This window comes from Chaetomium tenue (genome assembly GCF_020726465.1).
Source record: "Chaetomium tenue strain MPI-SDFR-AT-0079 chromosome Unknown F5144scaffold_3, whole genome shotgun sequence".
In the NCBI taxonomy this organism is placed as follows: Eukaryota; Fungi; Ascomycota; class Sordariomycetes; order Sordariales; family Chaetomiaceae; genus Chaetomium; species Chaetomium tenue.
Genome location: NW_027117331.1, coordinates 1,992,413 through 2,019,672, shown reverse-complemented (window position 1 = coordinate 2,019,672; position 27,260 = coordinate 1,992,413). Strand labels below are relative to the sequence as shown.

At 54.9% G+C, this 27,260-nt stretch overlaps 11 protein-coding genes across 11 annotated transcripts; 5 read left to right on the top strand and 6 right to left on the bottom strand.

Moving 5' to 3' along the window:
- On the top strand, positions 1-2,189 carry F5144DRAFT_567376 (uncharacterized protein). Its single transcript, XM_066788594.1, has 4 exons — positions 1-283; positions 695-755; positions 815-926; positions 992-2,189. Exons 1-4 carry the CDS (start codon positions 171-173, stop codon positions 2,035-2,037), a joined length of 1,332 nt encoding a protein of 443 aa, XP_066644693.1. The 5' UTR covers positions 1-170; the 3' UTR covers positions 2,038-2,189.
- Positions 2,190-2,281: 92 nt separating this feature from the next.
- Positions 2,282-2,637, top strand: F5144DRAFT_567374 (uncharacterized protein). The gene has a single exon (XM_066788593.1). It carries the CDS (start codon positions 2,291-2,293, stop codon positions 2,552-2,554), a length of 264 nt encoding a protein of 87 aa, XP_066644692.1. The 5' UTR covers positions 2,282-2,290; the 3' UTR covers positions 2,555-2,637.
- Positions 2,638-2,697: 60 nt separating this feature from the next.
- Positions 2,698-4,732, bottom strand: F5144DRAFT_567372 (pyridoxal phosphate-dependent transferase). Its single transcript, XM_066788592.1, has 3 exons — positions 4,260-4,732; positions 3,819-4,183; positions 2,698-3,753 (listed from the first exon to the last, which is right to left on the bottom strand). The coding sequence occupies exons 1-3, from the start codon at positions 4,408-4,410 to the stop codon at positions 2,788-2,790; spliced, it is 1,482 nt and encodes a 493-aa protein (XP_066644691.1). The 5' UTR covers positions 4,411-4,732; the 3' UTR covers positions 2,698-2,787.
- A 697-nt stretch (positions 4,733-5,429) lies between these two features.
- On the bottom strand, positions 5,430-6,552 carry F5144DRAFT_645475 (uncharacterized protein; the record flags this gene model as incomplete). Its single annotated transcript, XM_066792875.1, has 2 exons — positions 5,430-5,838; positions 6,313-6,552. 2 exons carry the CDS (start codon positions 6,550-6,552, stop codon positions 5,680-5,682), a joined length of 399 nt encoding a protein of 132 aa, XP_066644690.1. The 3' UTR covers positions 5,430-5,679.
- Positions 6,553-9,285: 2,733 nt separating this feature from the next.
- Positions 9,286-13,188, top strand: F5144DRAFT_177888 (Glutamate/Leucine/Phenylalanine/Valine dehydrogenase-domain-containing protein). The gene is made up of 3 exons (XM_066782696.1): positions 9,286-9,804; positions 9,865-12,778; positions 12,839-13,188. Exons 1-3 carry the CDS (start codon positions 9,453-9,455, stop codon positions 12,870-12,872), a joined length of 3,300 nt encoding a protein of 1,099 aa, XP_066644689.1. The 5' UTR covers positions 9,286-9,452; the 3' UTR covers positions 12,873-13,188.
- Positions 13,189-13,326: 138 nt separating this feature from the next.
- On the bottom strand, positions 13,327-14,960 carry F5144DRAFT_567358 (uncharacterized protein). Its single transcript, XM_066788591.1, has 5 exons — positions 14,462-14,960; positions 14,104-14,407; positions 13,934-14,013; positions 13,782-13,844; positions 13,327-13,689 (listed from the first exon to the last, which is right to left on the bottom strand). The coding sequence occupies exons 1-5, from the start codon at positions 14,522-14,524 to the stop codon at positions 13,561-13,563; spliced, it is 639 nt and encodes a 212-aa protein (XP_066644688.1). The 5' UTR covers positions 14,525-14,960; the 3' UTR covers positions 13,327-13,560.
- A 1,448-nt stretch (positions 14,961-16,408) lies between these two features.
- On the top strand, positions 16,409-17,919 carry F5144DRAFT_567357 (uncharacterized protein). The gene has a single exon (XM_066788590.1). The coding sequence runs from the start codon at positions 16,894-16,896 to the stop codon at positions 17,653-17,655; it is 762 nt and encodes a 253-aa protein (XP_066644687.1). The 5' UTR covers positions 16,409-16,893; the 3' UTR covers positions 17,656-17,919.
- Positions 17,920-19,152: 1,233 nt separating this feature from the next.
- F5144DRAFT_177798 (60S ribosomal protein eL32) lies at positions 19,153-20,363 on the bottom strand. The gene is made up of 4 exons (XM_066782695.1): positions 20,155-20,363; positions 19,881-20,005; positions 19,605-19,726; positions 19,153-19,507 (listed from the first exon to the last, which is right to left on the bottom strand). The coding sequence occupies exons 1-4, from the start codon at positions 20,192-20,194 to the stop codon at positions 19,399-19,401; spliced, it is 396 nt and encodes a 131-aa protein (XP_066644686.1). The 5' UTR covers positions 20,195-20,363; the 3' UTR covers positions 19,153-19,398.
- A 629-nt stretch (positions 20,364-20,992) lies between these two features.
- Positions 20,993-22,761, bottom strand: F5144DRAFT_177767 (uncharacterized protein). The gene is made up of 4 exons (XM_066782694.1): positions 22,605-22,761; positions 22,456-22,514; positions 21,309-22,394; positions 20,993-21,257 (listed from the first exon to the last, which is right to left on the bottom strand). Exons 1-4 carry the CDS (start codon positions 22,642-22,644, stop codon positions 21,168-21,170), a joined length of 1,275 nt encoding a protein of 424 aa, XP_066644685.1. The 5' UTR covers positions 22,645-22,761; the 3' UTR covers positions 20,993-21,167.
- Positions 22,762-23,456: 695 nt separating this feature from the next.
- F5144DRAFT_567349 (uncharacterized protein) lies at positions 23,457-25,741 on the top strand. Its single transcript, XM_066788589.1, has 6 exons — positions 23,457-23,849; positions 23,916-23,988; positions 24,045-24,082; positions 24,138-24,524; positions 24,582-24,839; positions 24,914-25,741. The coding sequence occupies exons 1-6, from the start codon at positions 23,538-23,540 to the stop codon at positions 25,733-25,735; spliced, it is 1,890 nt and encodes a 629-aa protein (XP_066644684.1). The 5' UTR covers positions 23,457-23,537; the 3' UTR covers positions 25,736-25,741.
- On the bottom strand, positions 25,742-27,189 carry F5144DRAFT_567347 (JAB1/Mov34/MPN/PAD-1 ubiquitin protease-domain-containing protein). Its single transcript, XM_066788588.1, has 2 exons — positions 27,081-27,189; positions 25,742-27,017 (listed from the first exon to the last, which is right to left on the bottom strand). Exons 1-2 carry the CDS (start codon positions 27,082-27,084, stop codon positions 25,906-25,908), a joined length of 1,116 nt encoding a protein of 371 aa, XP_066644683.1. The 5' UTR covers positions 27,085-27,189; the 3' UTR covers positions 25,742-25,905.
- Positions 27,190-27,260: the final 71 nt, after the last annotated feature.

The window sequence follows — 27,260 nt, the reverse complement described above, 5'->3', positions numbered from 1 at the left end:
GACTGGAAATTTTTCTTTCCAGCTTCTCCTGCACCTCACTCGCAACACCCCGCGCAGCTCTCAACTTGGAAACAAAGGGAAGCTGCCGGCGCCACGGTTCGACGATGTGATCTGGGAACGAGGGACTTGCCTTGTATTAAGCAGTCTGTCAGTCAGTGGACAAGAACAAGATGGCATCCGCCATGGCAACTTTTCCGGGTGCCGAGGACTTTGTCATCGGCCTCATCGGTATGGGCGACATGGGCAAGATGTATGCCCGGCGGTTGAGCAGTGCCGGTTGGAGGTAATTTGCCAGTTGTTTCCTCTCCGCGCAGTTGCCACATCGTCGACGAGGCTTTGCCTTGCGACCGGTGGTAGCTGTCGCTAATCCCCAGCTTCTAGAGCTGTTGACTTTGGTAAGTCGCTTCTTACTTTCTCACATTCACTACCTACCCATGTCCCCCCATCGCATGATGACTTGAGCGCATTTGGCTAGAGTATCGCTCGTGGCATGGCCGGTCAGCCTTTCTGGCCCCGGTTCACCGCTGCGGGCTTTCCATGATGAAAATTCTCAGCTACCTTACTATTCTTTGTCTGATGATACACCTATCCACACAATATTTCAGCACTAGTTCTGCTCGGACACCAGCTGACTTGGATCACAGATTTGTTGATGATCACACGCAGAGTAGAGGCTGATGGCGGTGGACTTCAGGATCATGGCCTGCGACAGAGAGGAGAAATACGAGGAGCTGGCTGCCGAGTTTGCCGACCATGTATGGCGTGCATCTAACCTGATCTCCGCTGCGAACCAGTGCTGAGATTCTGTCTATAGAAGAATATACAAATTCTCCGCAACGGTCACCTGGTGTCCCGCGCCAGCAACTACATCATTTACAGTGTTGAAGCGGCTGCAATTGGCCGTGTTGTCGCCCAATACGGTCCATGTGTGTGCCATCCGTAATGCCGTTGTGTGTCTGGACATCATTCTTACCAAGTGTACCGTGTGTAGCAACTCGACTTGGTGCCATCGTGGGCGGCCAAACATCTTGCAAAGACCCCGAGATCAAGGCTTTTGAAGAGCACCTACCCAGCGACGTCGACATCATCTCCTGCCACTCCCTCCACGGTCCCAGCGTCGATCCCCACGACCAACCACTTGTCCTGATCAAGCACCGCGCCTCGGACGCCTCCTTCAACAAAGTCGAAACCGCCCTGCGGTGCCTCGGCTCCAAGCATGTCTACCTCACCGCACGCGAGCACGACCGCATCACGGCCGACACGCAGGCCGTCACGCACGCGGCCTTCCTCTCGATGGGCAAGGCCTGGCACGCCAACCAGCAGTTCCCCTGGGAGGGCACGCGCTACGTGGGGGGCATCGAGAACGTCAAGATCAACCTGATGTTACGCATCTACGCGCAGAAGTGGCACGTGTACGCGGGGCTGGCCATCCTCAACCCGGAGGCGCACAAGCAGATCAACCAGTTCGCGCGCTCCACCACCGAGCTCTTCTACCTCATGCTTGAGGGCCGCCGCGACGAGCTGCGCGAGCGCGTCTACGCCGCCAAGGAGAAGGTCTTTGGCCGCGAGGGGAGCCCCAAGTGGGAGGGCCGGCCGCTGCTGCCCGACGGCGTCGTCGACCGCTTCAGCCTCAACGCCAACGCCAAGAGCAACGCCCCCGCCATGCCCAACAACCACCTCTCGCTGCTGGCCATGGTCGACTGCTGGAGCGCCCTGGGCATCGTGCCCTACGACCACATGATCTGTTCCACGCCGCTGTTCCGGCTGTGGCTGGGGGTTACGGAGCACTTGTTCCGCACGCCGGGCCTGCTGGATGAGAGTCTGCGCGTTGGTATCGAGGATAACACCTTCCGCCGCGACGACCTGCAGTTTACGATTGCCGCGTCGGGGTGGGCTGAGTGTGTGGCGCTGAGGCAGTTTGAGACGTGGAGGGAGCGGTTTGCTGTGACGCAGAAGTTCTTTGAACCAAGGTTTAAGGGGGCGGTTGAGGTGGGGCAGGCGATGATCAGGGCTGTGTTGGAGAGCGAGAAGGAGTGAGTGTTCTTCTGGTAAGGTAGCTAACTTATGGTTAGAGGCCATCAACGGGCTGGGGCGAGAAGGGCAACTACATGATTAGAAGAACTTGACATCGTCGACAGCACTATAGCACTTTGTGAATATACGAGTGCTAGACATTGATATATTGGCATCATTGCTTGTCTTTTCTCTTTCCACTATGTGCACCTCTAAAAACTAAATAATATTCCTTACCTGTTTACTTTGGTTTATAAATGTAATTATCCTTCTATTTATGTTCTTTTTACATTTTAACTTCCTTTTTTTACCTCTTTTTCTCTATAAGCGATGTCAACACCACCAAATTATACTACTAAACAAATCGTTTATTAAAAATACAAAAGCTCACCGGCCATCCCCCGTCGGGGATGGTCGGCTACGAAACCCCCCAAGGGGGATTTGCTACTCTGGCTGGGGCCCGGCGTCCCGGGCCCCAGCTCAGAACGGCCCTTCCTCCGGCAGGAATCGAACCCATGACCTCCCGTCGGAGGTGGGTTGACTCGCTGCCCGGAGGTGAGGACCACCGCCAGTTGTTACCATTTGGCCAACTGACGTGGGCAGTGGTCCTCGTTGAAAATGGTGCTGCGGAACGTAATATACAGCACGTGCACTTCGAGCGCACTTCCTCCGCAATTCCAAACACGATCACGCACGAATGGCCTTCATTAATCTCGTCAACATCCATAGACGACCATCCACGGTCTTTTGTACTATACTAGTTTATCTAACATCTTATACAGCCACCTCCTTGCTCGCCACCGCCAGCGCCTCGCCAAAAGCCACCACGAACCGCACACAATCCTCAAAGCTATTATATAACGGCGCCGGCGCGACCCGAATCACATCCGGCTTCCGCTCGTCCACAATCACCGCCCTCTTCTCCAGCTCCCGCATCACCACCTCCAACAACCCCCCACGCAGCATCAAACTCAGCTGCGCGCCCCTCTGCGCCGGATCCGACGGCGTAATCACCCGGAAGAGGGCCCTCTCCTCCGCCCCGACGATCGAGCCCTCCCCAAGAAGCAGCTCCTCCAAAAACGCCGTCAGCCGCAGCGACTTCTTCCTCAGCGCGCCCACCCCGGCCGCCTCAGCAAACACCTCCAGCGACGCCGTCAAGCTGGTAATATCCAAAATGCTCGGATTACTGAGCTGAAACCCCGCCGCCCCTGGCACAGGACGAAAACGATTAACCATGGCAAAGCGCGTGCGCTTGTCGTTGCCCCACCACCCAGCAAGACGGTTCCCATAACCCTCGCTCTCCCACTCCCCCTCCTTCTGCTCCACCTCCAACTCCCCCACGGGCGGCGGCACGGCGCTATTCCGCTCATGCACGAACAGCCCCCCAATACACCCCGGCCCGCCATTCAGGTACTTGTAGCTGCACCACGCGGCCGCATCAACCCCCCAATCATGCAGGCGCAGGGGCGCGTTGCCGACGGCGTGGGCGAGGTCCCAGATGAGGAAGACGGAGTGGGCGCGGGCGTGGGCGGTGATGGTGGGGATGTCGAGGAGTTGGCCCGTGTAGTACTGGATCCCCGGGAGCAGGATCAGGGCGGTGGTGGCGGCGTGGGTGGTGATGGCGGAGAGGATCTCGGCGGTGGTGAGAATGTTGTCTTCTGGGGAGGAGGGGGAGGTGAGGGTGATCATGGAGGTGGCCGGGTCGAGGTTGTGGTGGCGGAGTTGGGTTTCGACGGCGAACTGGGGGGTTGGGTGGGTGGGTTAGGTTTTGTTTGGGGATGTGGGATGGGTGTGAGTTGACTTACGTGGTCGCTGGGGAAGGCCTTGCTCTCGAGGATGATCTTGTGTTTGCCGTTGATATCCGGCTTGTAAAAGGCAGACATGAGGAGGTGGAGGTTGGCTGTCAGCGTCTGCATGACAGCCACCTCGGCCTTGGACGCACCCACGATCGGGGCGATGAGCTGGGCGGCTCTGTCATCGGCGTCGAGCCAGGTCGGGAGCGGTGATTCCTCGAGAGGTTTAAAGTGTCCCTGAACTCCCTGGGTGGCCCAGGTCGATAGATATTGGTTGACGCGGGTTTGAGTCCGCTTAGGTTGGAGTCCCAGGGAGTTCCCGCAGAGGTAGACGCACTTCTCAGTGACGCCATCACCAGATCCAGTTTCAGTGGTAGCTGCGCTCACGGGACAATGTCATTAGTTTTCTTAACCCAGAACTACGGGACTGCCCAGAACTCGGAGTTATCCCACCTGAGTCGGGCAAGCGGGTACTCGCGATCTGAGTCTTGGTTGGGATATTGAATTCGCTGCGTGTAAATGCAAGCGGGTCATCCCGGTCCAGTACCTGAGCTTTGGCCTGGGCGTCCGCAATGGCGGAAGAGCCGTTGTTTTGAGAGCTCATCTTGATTTGCTGGAAGTTGGTGTGAAGATTATTCGTGCTGTAAGTTGACCGCGGGGTAAATGAGACAGTAAAAAAAAAAGAATGTGACCGGAGAACTATTGTTACCAGGAAAGCAAGGCGTTTCAATGGTATCTAACTCCGATGTTCATGCCGCTTTTTTGGAGTTTCAAGATTGACCAACAGTTCAAGTCGGTGGTTAGGTAAGCTTTGCCTGCGGCTCAGCAACTCAAAGTGAATGTACCTGTGCCAAAACCCGTAAAACGTCCCATACTTTGCCGAAGCTCTGAGAACGGCGGGGTTGTCGCAATTGCGGCGATTAACTCTTACCCCACCAACCCAACTCCCCCACTAACAATAGCACCATCGGCTTTGCCGCCTCGAGGCCGCCTTGCGCCGCTTGCCAAGAGCGGGATGCGGCAAGCAGCGGAAGACCCACAAGGAAGCACTGTGGAATCTTCGATGGCTCTCGCCACGCTGACCTCGCCTTCCACCAGCCACTATGAGTCCTTTGGTCACGTTGCTACCTAGGTATCCTCTATCTCCGAGGCATCGCATCGTCGTGAAGTTACGAAGCCCCAAGTAAAGGGGGCTGGGTCGGCAATTTGAGGATTTCCGACATGCCGACTCCTTCAAAGAACTGAACTGACGCCCCGCCACACGCAAAATTCGCTATCCGACCTAGCCGCGCTCCCATCAATTTGCCCATGACCGCCTCTGCACGAACCCCAGATCTACGTGCCGAGAACCCCTCGGTGACCTTCCGGGGTCGTTGTGCGAGACAGATAAAAATCTGGGGTTGACTTGCATTAGCCTTGGAATATCTTAGGTAATTCTGACCAGCCAACGTCTCCTTCAGACTCCTCCCTAGCATCGTGAACATTCTACGCAGGGAAGTTGTATCGAGAGATGTGGATGTCACGGCGCACAGGTGCATTTTGTCGGTCAACGATTTTGGTCCTGATCGAGAAAGGGGGTTCTTGGTTTTACCAAGTACACAGCAAGTATCTTAGTCTAGATGTGCCTTGAATAACGATGGGACGAGGCCAAGGTATCATGCCCTGGGTTCCCCGGAAATACAAGGGCAGGGACGGTCAGGGGACTGGAATCAGTTCAGGTATCCCTTACAAGTTAGACTTGTTCGAAGTTTAGTATTAGGGCAAATATTCGGACGAAGTACCGCAGAGTCATGTCTCTTTCGTCTTTGCTTTGTTTTTATTTTTGGGACTTCATCGACAGGACGGCTGCCCCAAGCTCGGGTAAGGAACCGAATCATGGCAACGCAGCCCCAAACGTGGAGCATTCGGAGACGGTCTGGATTTTCTTGGCAGGGATGAACACTTGCAGCGGCGCCGTTGAGCGCCAATACCAATCTCTCCGTGACCCCGTGACCAGGTCAGAGAATGCTTCAATCCGGCGCTGCGAGTTTGGCTGCCGGCACGAGGACAGCAGAGGTTTTTCTCCGGACTTGACTTGTTTCACCGCATCTCAGCCGGACCCTCGTTCCCGGAACCCGATCTCTCTCCTGCGAGCGAGTATGTCACGGCACCCCGGTCGGCATAGCAGCGGTCAATTTCTAGGGGTAAACTTGTTCGCCTAGGTGTGCTCGGTATGCAGGTATGGAACTGGACTTCGTGACGTAGTGACGTCTACCCAGTGCGTGCGCATTCCTTTGGTATTCCACTGTGAGGGCATTCACTCCACCGTCCGTTCCTGTCCCTGAACCCCTCACGCCTCAACCCGCAACTCCGTTTTTTTTTCCCACCGCTTCCGGGACTCGAGCGAACCACTTGCTAAATTCATTGAGGCGGCCCGGTCCCGTGCGACGCCAGGAACAAGTCGGCGGATATGAATCGCAGCAAATGGGATTTCCATTACCCCCATTTTACTTGATGAGAGACGCACTGTCTGGGGTTGGCGTTCCGGGGCCAGTGGAAAATGGCGGGGCACCTGATCAGCCACAGAGAGGATTGGGTCCAGGCGCTCCAGGGCCTGGCCGATTTTACGTGTTCTCCAGTCACGGGACCCGCCGACACACGCTGAGACCTCCATCCTGGTTGGCGCGTTGCCCGGGCTGAGTTTCTCAAGAAGGAGCTCCCTGACTCGATGGTCAAAGCTGCCGGTGAGAACAGACCGGCCGTCCATGATGCCACCGCGATTGGATTAGGATAATCCCCTGTTTGTAAGACGAAGAAGCGGTAAGAGACATTGATGGGTTGCACGGCGCGACGGCCTGTGGTCTCGTAACCCTGTCGACCTGTCATGCTGGGCAACCATGGCTAACTAATGGGTTGGTAACAAAATAAAGTGCGTCCACATGGAGACCAGGGCGTTCGAGGTTAACTACCTAGCCGTTTTTAGTAACTCTCGAGTCTTCGCCCTAGCCAGCCATGTCGCCGTTGGGGCTCTAAATCTCAACCCAAAAAGCACAGTCGTGGTCACGGGATGTACATGGACAGACAAACAGGCAGATCGGCTCTGGGGCTTTGTATGTACATTACACAGTCAAGACAGTCCAGGAGCTTCAGACAGCGGCTCACTGCCCCGGGAATGGCCCCGGTGGTGTGATTTCCAGACCAAGTAACGCCAAAGTTGGGTGGGTAACACGCCGGAACTCTTACGCGTCTCCAAATATTTGACTTTTTTTTCCCGTCCCTAAGAGGACCGTGTGTTGGGCGATTTCATAGCAGCCCAATTGGGGGGCATGGTGCGAGGAGTGCAGCTTCGAGGTTCGATGGTTCTGGGCTAGCACCCCAATGTTGCTGGTCTCAGCCCCGAATTTCGAGAAGCTCAACGGCCTCCTTTCCTGTCATCCGAAGTAGACAAACAATTCCCTCAAAAAGGATGCCTTGTACCGTTGAAACTTTCAACTTTCCATGGCATACGAGAAAAGAGACCCACCTGCCCTCCAGTTTCTACCCCAGAACCTCGAATAGCCGCTCCCGGGGCCACCGATCGTGGGTGGCAGTGGCCAAGCGGTACGTACCTTACCGACCGACGCCGAGTCTTTTCTTGGGCTGTTCAGGTACCGACCCCTTGTGACCCAATCAGTAGAGACTGGCAGTTGCCCGATCTGGCTTAGTTCCCTAGCTTCCGTTTGTCACAGCGCCGCCGAATGTCATCACAACACCTGTTTCTGCAGGCAACTCCTTCCCTTTGGGAATTGCCATGCCTGTGGAGTCGACATGTATTGTACAGTGCCAATCCACGAGAGCATGTTGTTCCTGCCGTCGTCTAAGATGCCAGAAAAGATGACGGCCCTTTTTCTCCAGCATATAAAGCAGTGGCGTGCCCATCCCCAGACTGTGTTTGGCAGTCCCAACCCATTGCCTATCCCATAATTCAAGACGATATCAGTCTGTGATTGACTTGACTCAGCATCACCACCACCACGACTGAGTCAACCTTTCTCTGCATACCTTTAATTCCAGACGACCCTTATCAGTCTCGGCAGCCAAACACCGCAGCTGACCTTATCTTCCGTGGAACATTACGCCGTCGCAACAAAAAGGTACTAAGCTTACACACCCCTTTCCCGGTTCCTGTGCGTTGGGCCCTGTTCGGTGACATCGAGATCGTGGTTGTGTCTTAGGACCTGCCGTGTCCCGCCAGTCTCGTGCATCGGCCCTTCGCAGTATCAACCCTGCCCTTTTTCCTTTGGCCCCTGATTCCCTCCTGATATCGGCCCTTCATGTGGTGAGCACCAGCCAGCTGTTTCAAGGTGGCGCGGGCTGCGCGGTTTCGCCACAATGAGCCGCGGCAAAGATGCAGAGCCCCAGCCGCTGCATCTGTTCCGCCTCGCTATTGGAGATGGTTACAAGTCCAGAATTGTGGCCTCAGTTTGTCATGGCCAAGACCAAAATCGACTGCTCAATTGGCTTGCAATGGAGGGCATCGACCCTTCTTTTCACTTGGCCATCTTGGCCCCTGCTTTACAGAAACGGCAGACTAATGAGACATTGAATTCCAGATACTCTAATCTGTAATTGCACACAGATTTGCCTCGAGCCTGTTTTCGAACAAAATCACAAGCTCCGAGGTTCTAGAACGCCTGTTTCCGGCCCCGCCATAAAAACAGCGCTTTGTTTGCTTGGATCGGCCCTGTTGCTCATCCCGTCTTTTGTTGAGGTAACGAAACACTCCTTCCTCTACCTTATCCCGTTACGCACCCTCCCGACAGGGCCGCATCCAACGGCCCTTCCGTGCCTGTTTCATTCCGTCAGAAACTGATTCCTTTTGCGATAACAGCTGCCAAGGTTGATACCAGCAACTCCAAGACGACTTCCGGCAAATCGGTCCTGCGAGCCAAGTTCAGGGACAGGATTGTCTTTGAGCTCATTCTCGAGTTGAGAGAAGGTACGTTTAACCATCGGTTGCTCATCAATTTGATGTTTCTTTTTGTATTTCCCGAAATGGAAGGGCATGTCGCAACACCAGGCGTGTTATCTTTCTTATCTCGAGAGAGCACAGCCGAGGTCCCGAAACAAGCACGAACAGAGAGATACCAGGAGCGGTGAGCAGCAAAGCCGAAACCTACCCACCGTCTCGGACGTGACCAATACTCGACTTCTCCGAACCGGTGTACCTAATCGGCGGGCAATTTGGCGGACGGGTGTCGACGCCATGTCTCTGCGTCACTCTTCATTCCTGCCCTGTACTACGCTGGCCGTGGTGTTCCTGGGCCATCCGATTCCGGAAAATGGCGGTTGATTGCACTGATAGGGGCGGCAGGGGCCAGGGCAAGTCGTCGCTGACGTTCTTGTCCTTCCCGTATGTCAAACCCGCTCACCGCGATCAGCCACCAGGGCCTCGATAACGGCCAACCGCCTGCCTGCTCTACGCCCGCCACAGCATCAAACGGCTCGCGCCCACTTACACCGACATAATGCTCCCGCTCCTGCTCTCTCGGCCTACAAAGCCAGTTCCTGCTCCTCGCGGCCTTTCCAGCCCGCTTCCTCTTCAACACCTAGCTCAAGCACACCTTAGTCAGGAGTGCCTCCTGTCACCCTTCCACACCTGATACCTACTTTCACTTCACAGTCACTATGGGTGACCTAGCATTTTACCCGCCGCCTGCCAACACTATTGGCGCTGGCCGCCGCGTGTCTGGCTTGACCATCATGACTGACTTGCCCATGTCTAGCTTCCCAGAGTACGTGGATCCGTTCAACTCATCAGACGACACCATGACAAATTCGCCTGCAATCATGAACGCCGCACATCGTCTCGTTGATAAGGTCAAGGGGGACGAGGCCGAGAGGCATCCCTCACCTCAGCCGACCCACGTCAGCTATCCTCTGTCCAAGGTCAACGGCAATGGGCACAGGGTCCTGCGTTCGGCCACGGTCGGCTATGTCGCCCCTGAATTCACGGGCAAGAAGGAGCAAATGGGCCAAGGTTGGTAGTCTAGAGATCTCTACGCACCCCTCTCCGTTCACTTACTAACCCGCCGAATAGCCAAGGAGTTCATCAAGAAGGGCGGCTGGATCCCCGATGCGCTGGTTGACGCGCAGGTGGAATGGTTCTACAATGAGCTAGGCATCGACGATGTTTACTTCCAGGCCGAGAACCCCGAAGTCATCGCCAACCACATCACATCTCTGTATGCCGCCAAGGTCGCCGCATTCGCGCGTGAGGACAAGCGGGAAGAGATCCGTTTGGACATGGAAGCCTCGGACCACGCCATCTATATCGACACCAGTGAGCCCGGCAAGTCCACAGTCAATGGGCCTCAGTACGAGCATCGTCTCGAGTCCAAGTACTTGGACGGCGGTGACACATCGAAACGTTTCCGTGTTGAGACCTTCAGGTCCCCCAGCAGCATGGGGCATTCCGACTTCAAGGCGACTCTTCGTTGCTACTTCGTCTACCAGTGCCAGTTTGTTGAGCCGAACGCCGATCCTAAGGAGACCCGGCTCGAGGTCATCAGCGACCGCATGTTCCTTGCCAAGGCGACTAAGAACACCAAGCAGATCTACCAGGAGATCATCGAGACCTCTGTGAGCCGGACCGGTCCGGTTATCGAGGTCTTCGACATTGAAGGTCAACAAGAAAAGCGCTTGGTCGTTGCATTCCGCTCAAGGACGGCAAGAGGGTTGTTCAGCGCCCTTAGCGACCTCTACCACTACTATGGAGTTACCAGCTCCCGGAAATACGTCGAGCAGTTCTCAAACGGCATCACCGTCATGAGCATCTACTTGCGCCCTGCACCGAACGTCGACTCCAAGTATCCCCCAATGGAGGAGTCGATCCACCAGATTACTCAGGAGGTATCGCTTCTGTACTGCATGCCGCAGACCAAGATGCACTCGCTGTTCGCTTCCGGCGAGCTGAGCCTGCAAGAGACCTCTTACGCGCACTGCGTGTGGGTGTTCGTGCAGCACTTCCTGAACCGCCTGGGTTCCGAGTACGCTTCGCTTGTCGCAACCCTCGACCCCAACAACAACAACCATGCCGAGATCCTGTCCAGGATGAAGAAGCGCCTGCGCACCGAGACGTTTACTCCCGACTACATTCTCGAGATTATCCTCTCTCATCCCCAGCTCATCCGTGCTCTATACGCCTCGTTCGCCAGCGTCCACATGAAGGTCGGGGCCGGCTTCGATGTCCGCAGCATCGCTCCCACCCCCACCACTGAGGTCCTTTCGGATGCCAAACTTAAGGACAAGATCACCAAGGATGTCACCAACGAGCACGAGGAGATGGTCATGACTGCCTTCCGCGTCTTCAACAAGGCCGTCCTCAAGACCAACTACTTCACCCCAACCAAGGTTGCCTTGAGCTTCCGGCTCGATCCCTCTTTCCTCCCCGCGATTGAGTACCCGTCGCCGCTCTACGGCATGTTCCTCGTCATCACATCCGAGTCTCGCGGTTTCCATCTGCGCTTTAAGGATGTTGCACGGGGCGGTATCCGCATCGTCAAATCGCGCAGCAAGGAGGCCTACTCGATCAATGCCCGCAATCTGTTCGACGAGAACTACGCTCTGGCCAGCACACAGCAGCGCAAGAACAAGGACATCCCCGAGGGTGGCTCCAAGGGTGTCATCTTGCTTGACCCCAAGCAGCAGGACAAGGCCCGCGAGGCGTTTGAGAAGTACATCGACAGTATTCTCGACCTCCTGCTCAAGGCTGAGACGCCTGGCATCAAGAACCCCATCGTTGATCTCTACGGGAAGGAGGAGATCGTCTTCATGGGCCCGGATGAGAACACGGCCGACCTTGTCGACTGGGCGACCGAGCACGCCCGCAACCGTGGCGCCCCCTGGTGGAAGTCCTTCTTCACGGGCAAGTCGCCAAAGCTGGGCGGCATTCCCCACGACTCATACGGCATGACGACCTTGTCAGTGCGAGAGTACGTCAAGGGTATCTACCGCAAGCTCAACCTGGACCCCTCGACCGTCAGGAAGATGCAGACAGGTGGCCCCGACGGCGATCTGGGGAGCAACGAAATTCTTCTCAGCAACGAGAAGTACACGGCCATCATCGACGGCTCGGGCGTGTTGGTTGACCCCAACGGCATCAACAAGGAGGAGTTGCACCGCCTTGCCAAGAAGCGACAGATGATTTCGAACTTCGACTTGTCCAAGCTGACCAAGGACGGCTACCGGGTGCTGTGCGAAGACACGAACATTACCCTGCCCACCGGAGAAGTTGTCAACAACGGCACGGCGTTCCGGAACACATACCACCTTCGGGACAGCGGCATGACCGACATCTTCGTCCCCTGCGGCGGTCGGCCTGAGTCGATTGACCTGGTCTCGGTCAATAAGCTTATCAAGGACGGCAAATCGACCATCTCATACCTAGTCGAGGGCGCCAACCTGTTCATCACACAAGACGCTAAGCTCCGCCTCGAGCAGGCCGGCTGCGTCGTGTACAAGGACGCTAGCGCTAACAAGGGCGGCGTGACCAGCTCGTCGCTCGAGGTCCTCGCGTCCCTTAGCTTTGACGACGCTGGATTTGTTGAACACATGTGCCACGGTCCTAAGGGCAACGCGCCTGCCTTCTACCAGGCGTACGTCAAGGCGGTGCAGGCAAAGATCCAGGAGAACGCCCGGCTCGAGTTTGACGCCATCTGGCGCGAGTACGAGCAGACAGGCGTCCCACGCTCGATCCTTTCAGACAAGCTGTCGAGTGCCATCACGACGCTCGACGAGCAGCTGCAGCACTCGGACCTGTGGGAGACGGAGCACGTCCGCCGCGCCGTGCTCGCGGACGCCCTGCCCAATCTGTTGATCGAGAAGATTGGCCTCGACACCATCATCCACCGCGTCCCGGACGCGTACCTCCGCGCCATCTTTGGCAGCTACCTCGCCAGCCGCTTCGTGTACGAGTGCGGTAGCTCGCCGAGCCAGTTTGCCTTCTACGACTTGTAAGACAACCCCCTAGCCCTTTACTTGATGGCATGACCATGTACTAACCGTGTCGATAGCATGTCGAAGAGGATGGCCAACATTAAGGCCTAATTTCGTTTTTTAGTAGCTCCTGTTTGGTATTACTGTTTAGCATTGGTTTCTGGTGTTTTGTATTTGGGCGGGTTGGCGTACAAAAACCGCAGCAGCGTTAGAGAAAACACACCCGGCCTATTTGGGCATGGATTCCAGGTAGTAAAGGGCGCTTGTGTTGTTACATAAAAAGATTTTTTGTTATGAGCGGTTATCAGTCTTCCTGCTTTTGGTTTTGCCCTTGAATGATTCTTTTTGCACGTACGTTGGATCAACCTTAATAGCTTAATGGAGCCACGTCTCCGGTTTTGGTAAGGTGGTATTTCAGCATCGCTATTAAGAGTCTATAATACGCAGCTCTTGATGTTCTTGTTCTTGTGGCAATTTCCGCTTTGCGATATATGAGAGGAGGCACGACACCGGTGACACGTACCCGTCAGTATCTTCATCTTGTTAACTTAGGTGCTGCTTGTTTGCCAACTGGTCGATAGGTACTAAAATGGCAGCCCCCTCATCACCACGCCATGAGAAACCGTAACTTGAGAGGATCACATAGTTGAAGTACTTTGGAACAGGAAATTAGACAACACGTGTATTGATACAGCCTGGGTAACCGCGCGCTTCGGCTGCTCCCGAATAGTGTGTCAACCACCCTAGAATGGCGTCCTTCCTGCGTAATCAAGTATGGCAGATATCGGCCACGACTGACTCAGCAGTTGTCGCCGCGGACAATGACGTTCCAGTTGTCTTTGTAAAAGATCTGGCCTTGGGTCAAGACCGTCGCCTGGACAACTTGCTGGCAGTTGTTTTTGATTCTGTCGGCGCCATGGGCAATGTCCTGGGAAGGACATAGGTAGGATCCAGTCAGTGCCCTGCGATAATAGCACGGGGGTTGTTTGGGGAAGTGGGCTGAGGGTGTGGTGGAATTACCTTGAAGCTGTTCAGCTCCTTGAGGGATCTGTTGTCGTTGCACCAGTATATGGCAGAACCATACTGTGGGTAGAGTAGAATAACAGTAAGTTAGCCATAATTCTTCCATGGACAATAATAGCTAGCTTGGTAGGGAGAAGGATGTGACGCACCGAGCAAGACACCCTAGCGCAAGTACTGGGTCCGGGACCGTGCGACGGGCGGCCGGAGACGCCGTTCAGATAGTTGATGCCTGGTAATACGAGTAGGCGATGGCACAGCGTTAGAATGCTCCGTCACCGTGCAACAACTGAGGGTTCGTGGAATCATCACCACGACGTACCGTCCTGGATAGACCTGAGGCTCGCGGCCGTCCAGCCGTGGACCCAGCAAAGAATCTTGTCCTCGTCGTAGCGCTTCTCTAGCGGAGACTCCTCGTCACGGCGGCTCGTGGAGCTGGCGGTGGAGGCGGCGGCGATGGAGGCGATAAGCTTGGCCTGCGAGTTGGGGACAATCAGGTCGAGCTGGGCCACGACCTCTTGCACCGTGCCGTTGAGCTGGATGACTTGGCCATTGGGGCCGTCAAACTCCCAGGTGATGGGGACGATGGTGTATCCCTCGATCGGGCTGTCTTGCGCAACGGGGGCCTATGACAGGTGGAGTTAGCGGATTTTTTGGGTCTGATGGACAAGGCGGCTCACGGCGACTGCCACTGTCGCAAGGACAGAGGCGACTGCGATGGAGCGGAGGCTGGTAAAGGCCATGTTGGATGGTTGTCAAGACAAGATGAGAAACATCCTAAGAGAGAGCAGACAGAAAGAACCACGCATCTTATATACTCGTCGGATCCGGCTTCTAGACAAGACTTCCTGACACTGTTATTGGATTCTCGCACGCCATCGTCTTGCACTTCCTAGGCTCAATGGAGTCGTAGGATTTGTTTAGTGGTGTCTTCATCACGTTCGGAACTTGTGTGAATGGTGATGGAGTTTCACAGAAAGGACCCTTGCGTTGCCCATCTCCGTTTGGGACTGTTTCCAGTCTCCAGAGTCTCCTGCTGGTTTGCTGCTGCCTGGGTGACCGACCATATATCCAATGTCTCGGGGATGTAATGGTCGCACAAGGCTTTTGGGAGTTCGGTTCTTTCCCGGTACCAAAGAATCTCCATCCAAGTATCTCATGTTGGGGGCCAGATTTGACGGGGTGGTATGATTGCAGGGGCAAGCTAGATACGTGGACAAAGACAACTTCATAATAATTAGCTCACGAGTTACGGCGGACCCCAACAGCATTCCAGGTTGACAACGAAGAAACAGAAAGAAAAGCCATGTAAACTATGCCATTTTTCCGCGAGATAACGGCCCCCTGCTCACCTAAGTAAACAATTCAAACAGTTACTTTGGAGAGACAATTAAAATGGATATCTTGTACTGGCCTCGGATAACTCAGTACATTTCTTCGTTTCTCGGGGCCGGTCACTGGTGTTTCGTATCGGGTAGGACGGCATCGGGAAGATACAATAGCGAGCTTACGGCTTCACGGACCCCACGTTGTAACGAATATTTAGTGGCTTGACGGCACCATTGTAGATTGACGTCGCAGTATTGGCGAGAGAAATCAAGCATGGATGGGCCACAGGATGCCGGGAATGTCTGAATTCAATGCCTCTCTCGCCGCTAGGCTGGAAATCGTGAAGGGTGCATCATGCACTGTGCATTGAAGAGCAGTTGTTTGTGATACCAATGCCGCTATGTGCGGGCGGCGGTTAATCCATGCTCCCTGGAGCAGGCAAAAGAGCCCTTGTCTTCTTGTCTTCTTGTCTTCGGGTCTTCGAAAGATCCATCCTAGAAGGCCGGAGGGCCTAACAGCGGCGTATTGATGATTCAAGGGTTGTGGATTAATTTGGATGGTGAGTTCTGATTGTTTTTATACGCGCCTGCGTACATATGTATAAGTACCTTAGTATTTCCAGCATTGTTTACTAGGTGGTACTAGACGGATCAAGATAATGCTCTCGTATCATCCCACAGGGAGCGGCCATCGAGGACTAGATTATACTATCGCACTGAGCAAGAGGAAATCCGTGCTCGGCAAAGGCCAGGGGCACCCTATACAGCGTGTTTTGTCAACTGTATATAGACTATTTCTTGCTAGATTTACGTGGCAAGTTCACCGATCCTACTCGATCCCCGGATTACCTACCGAATTCATAGTTTCAACCCCGATCGTCGGAACCTTGGACTCTCGGAACGCTTCAAAGACTTGAGCGGAATGTTGACCTATCACTGTTAACAATTGTTGGTTTTCCACCCATCCGTTTTGCTAGGAAGTTTGCATGCGTCTGGTATCTGGGAGGATCATCAAATTAGTTAGTTACATTCTTCCCACACCGAAGACTAAATAAAGCATGGTTGTTGGGGGCACTCGATGTAACGCGACTGGCCTTCTGCGCTGGTCTTGTCCCACATCTTCTCTCACTCTTCGAGTGATACTATGTCTCCATCAAGAATGTCGTGTTACTGATTGGGGTGTTCTCCTCCACCTGCGACTCATCCAAGGATCCAAGTGCTGGCTTAGTGAGAGATGAGGAGAATGAATAGATATCCCACGACGTCTCAAAATGTCGGCGATGGCACTTTGATTCAAGCTTTTGAAAACACTACTTGTAATCGAATTCATAAACGTTATCTTTACTTACATTCCCTAGCACCTTATGTCAGACAGTTAGCGTACTTCTCCTGAGGCGGAATCTATATTGACAATCACTGATTTGACCTTTTGACTTTAGTAGTTAGTACAGAGAAGTGACTATATGTAGATGTAAGTAGATACGCTGCTATACTGATCACCACCCAAATCCCCATTATACGGTCGACAGGGCATCCTCGCGCTCCTATGCCTAGGCCACACGCCCGCCTATTGCCTAGGCCACACGCCTGCCCATTGCCTAGGCCACACGCACGCCTGTCTGTGCGAAGGCCACCGCGCCAATTTTCACGTCAAGTGATGCCGCACAGTCGGTGGCGACCTCATTATGGGAGTCATAGAGGAGGTATGTGCGCGCCAACGTGGTGTTTATATGCCTGGCCGGCCCTGAAGCCTTTCCACTCCGCAAGGACACCAGTACACAAACATGGAGCACACACCCAATACCGCCGGCTCGCTATCCTCCCAATCCCACCACGAGCAGACCCGGGCGTGTCCAGTCACGCCCCGCCAGGACCCCGGGGACGACACCCACAGCTGCAATGTCGACTACCGCCGGGAACCGTTCAAGGTCACTTGGTGGGGGTCCCACGAGTGCCCCGATTTGACCAAGTTCCCGGCCGTCGGCGATGCTGAAGTCTCCCCCGTGCCGTTGCCTCCCGCCCTCGCCGCCGCATGGAAACAGTCGTCGCCCCTCGACCACGGCTGTCACGCCTCCGTCCGCGCCTCCGACCGGCCCGGGGATCGGTTCCCGGTCCTCAAGGTGGCCCACCCAAACTCGCACTCGGTAGACCTCCTCGAGGGCGAGTTCAATGTCCTCAACTCGCTGAGGAATCGGGGGCTCCCGGTGCCCGAGGTAGACCCCCGTCCCATCGTCGACGGTGGGCGCATCCACGGGTACCGGATGAGCTCACTCTGCAAGTTGGGGCAGGGTGAGTTGAAAGCTCGGCGGGATGAGATCCACGGGGCGCTGCGGCAGCTCCACGCGGCGGAGGTTTGCCATGGCGACGTGAACCCCGGCAACGTGATGAAGGACGGGAACGGTAGGATTGTGTTGGTTGACTTTGGTTTTGCGGGACGGATAGGCACCGTCGTCCCCCCGTCGATCCCCTCGTGGGTGTATACCGGTCCCGTCTTCGCTGCGGAGGACGATTTAACCGCCCTCGATGACTTGTGCCTGTCCAGCTGAGCTAGACCTGATCCCTCTGGCCAAAAAAAAGCTGCCGGAAGAAAAGTCAAAGTCAAAGTCAAAAAAAGAAAAGAAAAAAAAAAGAAAAAAAGATCGAAAAATCAGCAAGCGAGACAGCAAAATAGACATTAAATAAATAAACTTAACTATTTTATTCAGCTCTCAAATGACTTTCATTTCGTTCTCGTCGCTGAAGGTTTGGCCGACATCTATACTTGGCTTTTTTTTGGAGACGGTGTTTTGGGACTGTCGTTCCCGCGGACTGTACCACGTGACCCCATCTAAAATCGCTGTTAAAATGCGGCTAGTTACGAACGCACTTGCTGTGTAAGAAGTTCGATAACTTGGACTAGAACGAGGGTTAGGGTTAGAGCCGAGCGGACAGGAGGCCGAGCAGGGTGCTAGAGAGGGCTAGAAAAAGAATAAGACTCTCAATTTCACTGTATTTTTTTGCGATCTAGCGGCTTCTAGGTCGAATTCAATTGCATCGGTGGCGGTAGCTGCGATGTCTGCGATATGAAACAGAAAAGAGTCACGTGGTACAGTCCACGGGGACTCTGGCCTACAGTCCCAAAATACTCTCTCTTTTTTGCTCCTGACTGTAAAACCTGACCTCGAATGTAACGCTGTTGGAATATAAGCATGTCTGGCTAAGCTCTTCTTAAAGAGCTGAGCATGCACAGTGAGCTGAGCATGCAGAAAAAGGGGGTCTCGTTTGTGTATATCTTTGCACCCATTCAGATTGCAGCGTGACACTAACTACAAACCTCAAAACACCAGCAGCGTTAACTTAGTTCGGCCACCGATTGAATACAGAATTACCGGCGGTAAATCGGGGATGGACCAGGCACTCAAGCAGCTGGCTGGCCGAAGCCATTGAGGCTTGATGCAAGTACTCGAGGGCAGCTGTGGGGTCAGATGCTCGGTGTAATAGTTACATCGGTCGTGGCGACAAAAACTCGGGAAAAATACTTTCAACGGAGAGAGTAGAGTATCTTGGACATTTAGTCGTGAAACGTGATCTGTGGCATGATATTTACCTAAGAGTAGACAATGCTAATAAATAACTAGGTAGGTACCTAGTGATACAAAGGGTGCTGTAAAGGGGGGGAACTTATGCCTTAAAAAAGGCACCCCTCAGGTTGGATAAAAGGGCTGCGCTCTCGCCAAAAATATTGCGAATAGCCTGAGCCAAGCTCCAGTAAGTGCGATACCGGATCATTGGAGACGGGTACACACGGAACTCAAGCATACTTTCCGTGAAACTCCATAACTGTTCCCACAAGTTCCGTACGTAGAAGGCATCACTAAACAAATCCCATGCCGCTATTGAGCGAGGAAGAGCAAACCTTGGAAGACAGCGAACCGTTTTTCAGAAAAACAAGGTCAGAAAAAAGCACATGTTGAGCACGAACATCATTTTGGACATTCTGGTTACTGTACCGGGGCAGGCGTTGCAAATCGGGGGGAAACGGTGGTATTTCTTCTGATTCATCGTCCCAGCTGTTATGTCGTTCGTCAACTCATCGCCGCTCGGCCCCGGAAACGCCGCCCCAGTGACAGAGAACCCTACCAGCCGACGTCGGCTGTTGCCTGTTTGCCCGTGACGAAGGAGGCCGCAATTGTATTCACTAGCTTGGGTGGGTGCTAGGCAATCGCAGACAAATAGCAGACCTTTCCCTAAGACCGCCCGAGATGCTCCAAAACACAGAAAGAAGTTGCCCCGTAACTGTTGGTTGTCGCTTAGACCTCCGTCGTGACCTTCGCCTTTGCGTTGGTGACCTTGACACCTAATTGCTTCGCCCGCGCAATGATATCGACCCGCTTCCTCGAGGAGACGTTGTGGGCGATCCTGGAGAGACCGCGTTAGCCCTGTATTGCCCAAATGACACATCACCAAATTCCGTCGGTGCCATTCCGTTCGAGGTCGCAGACGAGAGGGCACGTACTCTGCGGCGTAAGTCTTGTTGTGCATAAGGAGGAGCTCGACGTCCTGGACGTTGCTGACGAGGAAAGCCTTGTGGCCCGAGGGCATCATGTGGCGAGTCTTCTTGTTGGAGCCATAGCCGATCTGAAAGCGTGAGGAGAAACCTCCTGTTAGCCGTGATTCCTCGTTTCTTGTGTAGCAGAGGTCTGAGCAGGTCTCTAATCCCACTGTAGTTCCCCAAGTCCCGACTCTTTGAGAACTTCGCCCGCAATAGGACCCAAGAAAAGTTGCCACATACCGAGGGCATAGCCAGAGTGCCCCTGAAGCGCCTCCGGACCCGGTTGTCAATACCCTTGGGCTTGCGCCACGCCGCGTCGACACATTTGAAGCGATCGCTCTGGTGGCGCATGAAGCGCTTAGTGCCTGCAAACCGACATGCTCGTCAATATTTGCGCTTTAAAAAATTCCATAGTTGACTCAAAAGTTCGGTATCTCGGCGGGAGGAGATGTGAAGGGCTTGTTCGGTGGTTCGGGAGATCAATCGGTGGAGAGAGAGGGCTCGAGGCACGTACGCTTCTTCACGATCGGGATGTGCTTCTTGGCGGCAACCATCTGTGCGGTTTGTTAGAATGAAGAGTAATTGGGAATATGGAGCTGATAATGGCAGCAAAACGGGTAGTTTTTACCTTGACGGTATTGTTGTCGGGTGATGGTCGAATTCGGCGTCGTCACGGTCGGGACCTACCTTGGGAAAAATTCCAGAATTTGGTCGAGCTGGTGGGCTTAGGGTTGTGCGAAAATTGTTAAGGCTGAGTGGTCTGTGCATATTTCGATGCGGGTCTCGGCTTGGCAGAGGAACGGCGAGGCGTGGGGCCCGCCGCTTATCGATAAGTGCCAGAGCGAGGGGCCAAGAACACCATCACTTCAACTTCATTGTAGTAGGAGCCTGCCTCGACCCGATTAATCTTTTTTGCCTTTCGTCGCCGTGTTTTCCAGATATTGAATGTAATAATTACGAGTATGACCTTCGGATGGGGGCCGGGAGCATGCATTTCGCATCATCAAGAGGTGAGAACAACCCCCCCGAGCACCACCAGTATCACACGAGCATCAGAAGTCAAGTCGGATGCGAGAGGAAATTTTTCCGAATACATTGTAAGTATCACGTATGCGGACATTTTGGGCGAGCCGTCTACAATATTTTTCGGATCATTAAGTCATGCCCCGTCTATGTAGAATGAAGTCCCCGAAAGAGAAGACAAGCGACCCCACCATGGTGTTTGCTCGACTTCTCATGTCTATGGTTGGCATTGGAACAGCGAAAAAACACCCCCGATCGCACCATAGGCCCAAATATGCCTGAAGCCGGGAGGATGGCACTATTTGGCGCGATGAACTTCAGGCTATCCAAGCCGACGAACCGCGTAGATGACTTTGCTGGAGAGTGTTGAGCTGGGCGGCCCATCTCTGCCTCAACCGTAACGGAGGTGCTCGTCGCAAAGGTACTTGTATCCCCCGTTTATCGTGGGTTATCCCTTGATGTAACGCCGCCATATTGCCACAAGACCGGTAGGCCGTAATTGACTTATTGTGTGGCGCACTGCGGGCCGCCTTCGTCTTCCTCCTCGTCTTCCCACTCGCCGCCGTACCGCGGGTCGCCCTGGTGAGCACCCATCTGTGAAATCTGTCAGCTATGTTCGTCGTTGCTTGTGCTAGTGGGACTCACCTTCTCAATGTCGGCGTCCTCCTCGTAATGCACCTCATCGATCTCGTCAGCCTGGATAGGTGCCGCGGGAGGCGGGAGGAGTTTCTGAAGTGTCTCGTGGTCGCTGTCATTCGGCAGCCAGCCGTCCTCGGGGAAGTCAATCTTAACAATGAGGTACAGATCTCCCTTCAGATCTCCCCTCTTGTGAGGCATGCCCTCATTAGGAACCTTGAGCGCATCACCAGGCCGAAGAATCTTGCCGCGGGGGTGGTCGATGTGAATACCCCTGCCATCAAGGTGCTTGATGACAACGCGAGAGAAGCCGGACAAAGCCTCGGCAAGGGTGACGTGTAGGTCGGCCGAGAGGTCGTGGCCGATGCGGGTGAAGTCATCGTGTGGCTCCTCGATAAGGTGGAAGATGAGGTCACCGGGCGTCATGTCGGGCATCTGGTCGGCCTCGCCTTCGAGCACGATTCGCTCGCCCTGCAGAGAACCGCGGGGGATATAAAGCTCTAGCGCCTTGGTCTCCTTGACGGTCCGCTTACCCTTGCACTTCTTGCAGCGGTCCTTCTCCTTGTAGTACATACCAGAGCCCTGGCAGTGGTCACAGGGGATCACCTCCTTGCGGACGAGGCCGGGGCCAACCTGGCGGAAAGCTTCCTGGCGGCCGATACCACGGCAGCGGTCGCAGGTATTGGGCTTGACCTTGTCCTTTGCACCGCTACCCTTGCACTGACCGCAGATGACTTGTTTCTCGGCGGCGAACTTGACTGTCTTGCCCTTGTACAACTCTTCGAGCGTGACTTTGTAGGGTTGTTCTTCGTCCGGGCTCCGTCTCGGCCGCCGGGGACCACCACCGGGCATGCCACCAGGCATGCCGCCCATATTCATGCCGAACATCTGGGAGAGGATATCGTTGAGGTCGACCTCGGCACCGCCGGGCCCCCCTCGTGAGGGGTCAAAGGCAGCCATGCCGTGGGTGTCGTAGAGATGGCGCTTCTCCTCATCGCGAAGGATTTCGTATGCTTGCGTGATCGCTTTGAACTTGGCTTCGGACTCGGCACGGATGTCTTCGGAGACCTTGTCAGGGTGATGTTGCAGTGCCAACTGGCGAGGATCAGTCAGTGCCTTGTGCGAGAGATGATCTCGGTTGGGTAATGAAATTCACCTTTCGATAAGACTTCTTGATATCGTTGGGGCTAGCCGACTTGTCTACTTCGAGGAGGGCTGTATGTCACGAAGACGAGTTAGCAAATGGTTGCTGCGCTACGTTGTGCTGTCGCTCCAAACACGACAGGCGACAAGGGTGTGGCATACCGTAGAGGTCCAGGTCCTCGTCTGCACCCGGTCCGTCCATGATCGCAAATTTATTGGGGCTTTAGTTGGATTCGAAGAGGAACTGTCGCAACAGGTTGTAAAATCTGGACAAAACAAATCGCGGGCGGTGTTGGTGGGGGTGTGCCTTCGCTAGAGAACCGAAGTGGTGGGTGGGATAATCGGAGGAGCGCCGCCCGTTGGGAGTTGGAAATTTTAGTTACAGCCTGCAGCGCCAGAGGGGCCCCACGTTCAGAAGGGGGCGTTTGCGAAGGTGCATGTGCCTGACAACCAGAATTTATGTTTGTTTGACTAGTGAGGGTCCGCGGGCTGTCACAATTTTACTGCCCTGGGTAGCTATGCAAGGCGAGGTAATGTTGCTTTATGCCGTGGAATTCAGCTGGCAAACAAATTATCCTGGTATGGACAAGAAAGCCGAGTGTCTCATCGGAGGATTGTCACTAACAAAGCATTCAAAACGTGCCTAGAGGCAACCTAGGTACCTACGTATGTTTCAAATGCTAAGGCATCCTTGAGCTGACGTGAGTTGGTATCAGTTGTCGGTCAGCGTTGAACCACTCATCAAGCCATATTTACGACAGAGTACCATAGAAGCGATGGGATTCTTAGATGCGCTATGAGAGCCGCCTGCTCTTTATCTTCACAATGAATGTGTACATGTCCGAAAAAAAAAAAGCGGTGACGACCATGGGTGGGCGCCTTATCAGTAAAACCCCACCTTCCTTCCTATCAAGGCAACACCGACCACCGAGCTGCTTGGCTGCAACACCGCCACATTATAGGTGGTCTAGCAGCCACAATTATCATTGTCCACTTGAGATTCTAAGTGTGGCTGAACCCATCATTCAACATCCCAAAACACCAAAACACCAACCCCATAAATGCTCTCTAACAACCCCCGTGAATTTTGGGGAAATGGAGAGCTTTGTTTTGAGAGGGAGGGGGCTCTTGAGTAGACCATTGTCATCGGGATGCCTAAGATGGAGACCTCTCCCACAGACCCTACAACGTTTTTCTTTCACGACCACTCCTCGTCTCACTATAGATTCGGCCAAAAAGTCGTCACAGGATAGGACTAAGCTACCTGACACGCCATGTCGTACCCGCTTTGCCCCATCACCAACGGGGTACTTGCATCTGGGATCCCTGAGGACAGCCCTCTTCAACTACCTCTTAGCCAGGGCAACCGGGGGCCAATTTGTTTTGCGGATTGAAGACACGGACCAGGTGAGACCATGTTTTGGGATAGGAGAGGATGCGTGAGGGGTCACTAGAGTACTCATATTCGTATAGTCTCGTCTCGTATCAGACGCAGAAGATAGGCTGTACAAAGACCTAAGATGGGCTGGTTTATCATGGGACGAAGGTGAGCCATTGAACTCATCCACCGCTGGCCGCCCTGGCAACTCACAACGTCGGCAGGTCCTGATATGCAGGGACCATATGGGCCTTACCGGCAGGTAAGTGGTCTCTTGTTATGGCATGTTTCGATACTTTTTAAACTGACTATTTCAGTCCGAAAGGCTCCCTCTCTATGAAGAGCATGCCGATAAACTTGTGCGAGAGGAGAAGGCATACCGGTGTTTCTGCTCCCCTGAGGCCCTAGAAAAACACAAAAAGGAGGCTCACGAATCCGGCCAACCAACCCTTTACCCCGGCACGTGTCGACACATCTCTCTCGAGGAGTCTGACGATCGTACCCATAAAGGCGAGGAGTTTGCGATTCGGTTCAAGAGCGCCGAGGAGCCGCTTATGATCCGGGACATAATCTACAATCGATTCAAAAAGAAGGACCCCGAGGATGACTACATCATCATGAAGCGTGATGGCTTCCCGACCTATCACTTTGCCAATGTTGTCGACGACCGTCATATGAAGATTACCCACGTCATTCGGGGAGCCGTAGGTCTACGCTTTCACCCCGTAACGGCCTGAGCTGACTGTGTAACGCGTGCGTAGGAATGGCTGGTTTCCACCCCAAAACATGTCGAGTTGTATCAGGCATTCGGTTGGGAGCCCCCTGAGTTCGCCCATCTCGGCCTGCTTGTCGATAAAAACCGGCAGAAACTGAGCAAGCGCGACAACTCGGCCAGCATGGAGTACTACCAAAACGGACACATCCTCCCCTCGGCCCTCCTCAACTTTGCCGTATTGCTGGGCTGGCGAGCTCCGCCCACAAAAGGCGATGTCATGACCCTAGAAGAGATGGTTGAAAACGTACGTATCCAACCAACCACCTCCCCTCCCCTAATATCTGCACACCTCCCTTCCCTAACACCCAAAACCTTTAGTTCTCCCTCAAGTTCAGCAAAGGCGACATCATCGTCTCCCTCCAAAAGCTCCCCTTCCTCCAAGACAAGCACCTCAACCGACTCTTCGACAAACCCACCAAGACCCCCACCGAACAACAAACCATCGAGCAAGAATTCCTCCAACCACTCCGCGCCGCCATCGAACAAGCCCAACAAGCCAAAGACTCACCCCCACCCTCACCCCCATCATCAACACCACCACCACCCCCCCTCTCCCTCCCCCCCTCTACCATCGGCCCCCTCCGACTCCCCACACCCCACCTCCTCGAAAACGAGCGCTACCGGCCCGACCTCCTCCGCCTCGTCCAGGGAGCCCGCAAGATCTCGCTGGACTCCCCCGCCGACCGCTTCGCCGCCGCGTTGGTCAAGCTGCGCTACTACGTCTGGGACGTGCCGCGGCCGGTGCTGGAGCAGGCGGCGCGGGCGCTCGCCGCCGACGACCCCGCGCTGCTGGGCCCGGGCCAAGGCCAGGATCCATTTGACGGGGCGCCGGCGCTGGCGGTGGCGGTGGTGGTTATGGGGGAGAAGTTCCGCGCCGTGAGCGAGGCGGATTGGAAGCGTGAGGGGATTGAGGAGGCGATGCGTGTGATCGCGGCGGATGAGGTGTTTCGGGGGTGTTTTTCTGCTGAAGATGTGCGGGGCAACATGTATGCCGCGCTGCGGTGGGCGCTGCTGGGTGGGGATAAGGGGTTGCCGATGTGGACTACGATTGAGATTTTGGGGAGGGACGAGACGCTGCGGCGGTTGGAGGTCGCGGAGTTTGCTGCGGGAAGCGCAGCTGAGCTCTGGGCGGTTGTATAACAGTGTAGTGGGTAGTTAATAGAGTCTTTGTTGGGACTAGACGGATTGTACATACAAATACCACCAAGCCCGGATTTTCCACTCCCTAGCATGCCCTTCCCTGCCTAGCACCATGCCCTGCGCCGTTTAATTGTATCATGAATTCTATATCCCATAAACCACACCCCAGCTCACACATTCCCACCCCCGAATATCTGCGCCTTAATCTCCGCCGCGGCCAGGCCCGCCCTCTCCTTAGCCGCAATCTGGCCAATATCACGCACCAGTTTCTCCACCGCCCCATCACCACCCTTCCCACCGGCGCCCGCCCTATCAACCACTCTGCTGCTACTCCCACCACCACCACCACCGCCAATACCCATACCACTCCCACTCGGCCCAGCCATACCCTCCGCAGCTCCATAATCCGCACCCCTCCCCCCACCATACGCAGCCATGGCAGCGGCGCCCTTACCGGCCCGGGACACGGCGAGGGCGGTCTCGCGCACGCGCTGGGCGACATCGGCCATCTGGCTGCTGGCGTAGTCGCGGTTGGTCAGCAGCGGGTTCTGCGCCAGCGTCTGCACCCAGTACTTGTTCCACAGCAGCTCCAGCAGCTTGCCGTCCAGCGTGCTCTTGTAGTGCTCCACCTCCAGCGGGTAGTACTTGCTCGCGTGCGCGCCGAAGTCGTCCGCTTTGACGAGGGGGACCGATTGCCCGCCACCGCTTAGGGAAGAGGGGGTGGCAGTGGCGGTGGGTGGGGTGTAGTCCTCTGGGTAGGTGCGGAAGGCGCCGATCTCGACTTGGTTGGCGGAGATGGTGCGGTCTGGGTCGATGACGATGGCGACCATGGGGCCTTGTAGTTGTTGTAGCTGTTGGGTGGCGACGTCGATGCCTGACAGCCAGCAGCCGTAGCCCGGGTGCGAGTGGTACCAGCCGATGACGTTTTCCTGGCGGGACTCGTCGCGGCACAACGAGAGGTACTCGACGAGGTATTCGTCGGCGTCGCTCTGGGCGTTGACCCGTGTCTCGGTCCCCTCGACCGGCAACCGGAAGGCGTCTGTCACTACCAGCGCCGTCCCGTCCACATACCCCTGCATGATGCCCATGATTTCGAGGGCACCACCCGACCGGGCATGCATGACCATTTTGACGAGCGCCGTCGGTGATACGCGGACGGTTTTGAAGTATGTAGGGTCTTTAGACCATGGCCGCGCGGCGCTGGCTTCGGTTTGGGAGGCTGCCGAGTAGTTGAAGAGGGCATCTCGCTGGCGGTCGACCAGCTTATCGGTTAATGGTAGCTCTGCAAAGGGGGATTTGTTAGTTATATTTTCTCCATTTCCTCCCGGTATTAATTGTTAATTACCCATTTTTGCACGCAGTTCTCAAAATGTGATGAGAGGTGCTGCGAAGAGGAATTACTGATGTCGGGAGCTCTTAGTTATCTCCGACTCTTGCAGTGCGTGTTTGTTGCCTGGAAGTCGATGGAGGGGCAAGCGGCTGCTGAGCTCCGATAAGATAAGGACCCTGCCATCAAGGTCCCAGG

Coding starts and splice junctions, on each gene's coding strand:
- F5144DRAFT_177888 (XM_066782696.1), top strand. CDS start 9,453: ATGGGTGACCTAGCATTTTACCCGCCGCCTGCCAACACTATTGGCGCT. Junction 9,805..9,864: donor GAAGGAGCAAATGGGCCAAG/GTTGGTAGTCTA, acceptor CCCGCCGAATAG/CCAAGGAGTTCATCAAGAAG. Junction 12,779..12,838: donor CAGTTTGCCTTCTACGACTT/GTAAGACAACCC, acceptor CCGTGTCGATAG/CATGTCGAAGAGGATGGCCA.
- F5144DRAFT_177798 (XM_066782695.1), bottom strand. CDS start 20,194: ATGGTTGCCGCCAAGAAGCACATCCCGATCGTGAAGAAGC. Junction 20,006..20,154: donor CATCCCGATCGTGAAGAAGC/GTACGTGCCTCG, acceptor GTCGGTTTGCAG/GCACTAAGCGCTTCATGCGC. Junction 19,508..19,604: donor AACAAGACTTACGCCGCAGA/GTACGTGCCCTC, acceptor CGGTCTCTCCAG/GATCGCCCACAACGTCTCCT.
- F5144DRAFT_567376 (XM_066788594.1), top strand. CDS start 171: ATGGCATCCGCCATGGCAACTTTTCCGGGTGCCGAGGACTTTGTCATC. Junction 756..814: donor CTGCCGAGTTTGCCGACCAT/GTATGGCGTGCA, acceptor TTCTGTCTATAG/AAGAATATACAAATTCTCCG. Junction 927..991: donor TGTCGCCCAATACGGTCCAT/GTGTGTGCCATC, acceptor TACCGTGTGTAG/CAACTCGACTTGGTGCCATC.
- F5144DRAFT_567349 (XM_066788589.1), top strand. CDS start 23,538: ATGGAGAGCTTTGTTTTGAGAGGGAGGGGGCTCTTGAGTAGACCATTG. Junction 23,989..24,044: donor TGGTTTATCATGGGACGAAG/GTGAGCCATTGA, acceptor CAACGTCGGCAG/GTCCTGATATGCAGGGACCA. Junction 24,083..24,137: donor CATATGGGCCTTACCGGCAG/GTAAGTGGTCTC, acceptor TGACTATTTCAG/TCCGAAAGGCTCCCTCTCTA.
- F5144DRAFT_567358 (XM_066788591.1), bottom strand. CDS start 14,524: ATGGCCTTTACCAGCCTCCGCTCCATCGCAGTCGCCTCTGTCCTTGCG. Junction 14,408..14,461: donor TTGCGACAGTGGCAGTCGCC/GTGAGCCGCCTT, acceptor CACCTGTCATAG/GCCCCCGTTGCGCAAGACAG. Junction 14,014..14,103: donor CCTCAGGTCTATCCAGGACG/GTACGTCGTGGT, acceptor TCGTATTACCAG/GCATCAACTATCTGAACGGC.
- F5144DRAFT_177767 (XM_066782694.1), bottom strand. CDS start 22,644: ATGGACGGACCGGGTGCAGACGAGGACCTGGACCTCTACG. Junction 22,515..22,604: donor CGAGGACCTGGACCTCTACG/GTATGCCACACC, acceptor CGTGACATACAG/CCCTCCTCGAAGTAGACAAG. Junction 21,258..21,308: donor AGGACGCCGACATTGAGAAG/GTGAGTCCCACT, acceptor CAGATTTCACAG/ATGGGTGCTCACCAGGGCGA.
- F5144DRAFT_567357 (XM_066788590.1), top strand. CDS start 16,894: ATGGAGCACACACCCAATACCGCCGGCTCGCTATCCTCCCAATCCCAC.
- F5144DRAFT_567372 (XM_066788592.1), bottom strand. CDS start 4,410: ATGAGCTCTCAAAACAACGGCTCTTCCGCCATTGCGGACGCCCAGGCC. Junction 4,184..4,259: donor TACCCGCTTGCCCGACTCAG/GTGGGATAACTC, acceptor CCGTGAGCGCAG/CTACCACTGAAACTGGATCT. Junction 3,754..3,818: donor AGGCCTTCCCCAGCGACCAC/GTAAGTCAACTC, acceptor CCAACCCCCCAG/TTCGCCGTCGAAACCCAACT.
- F5144DRAFT_567374 (XM_066788593.1), top strand. CDS start 2,291: ATGTTCTTTTTACATTTTAACTTCCTTTTTTTACCTCTTTTTCTCTAT.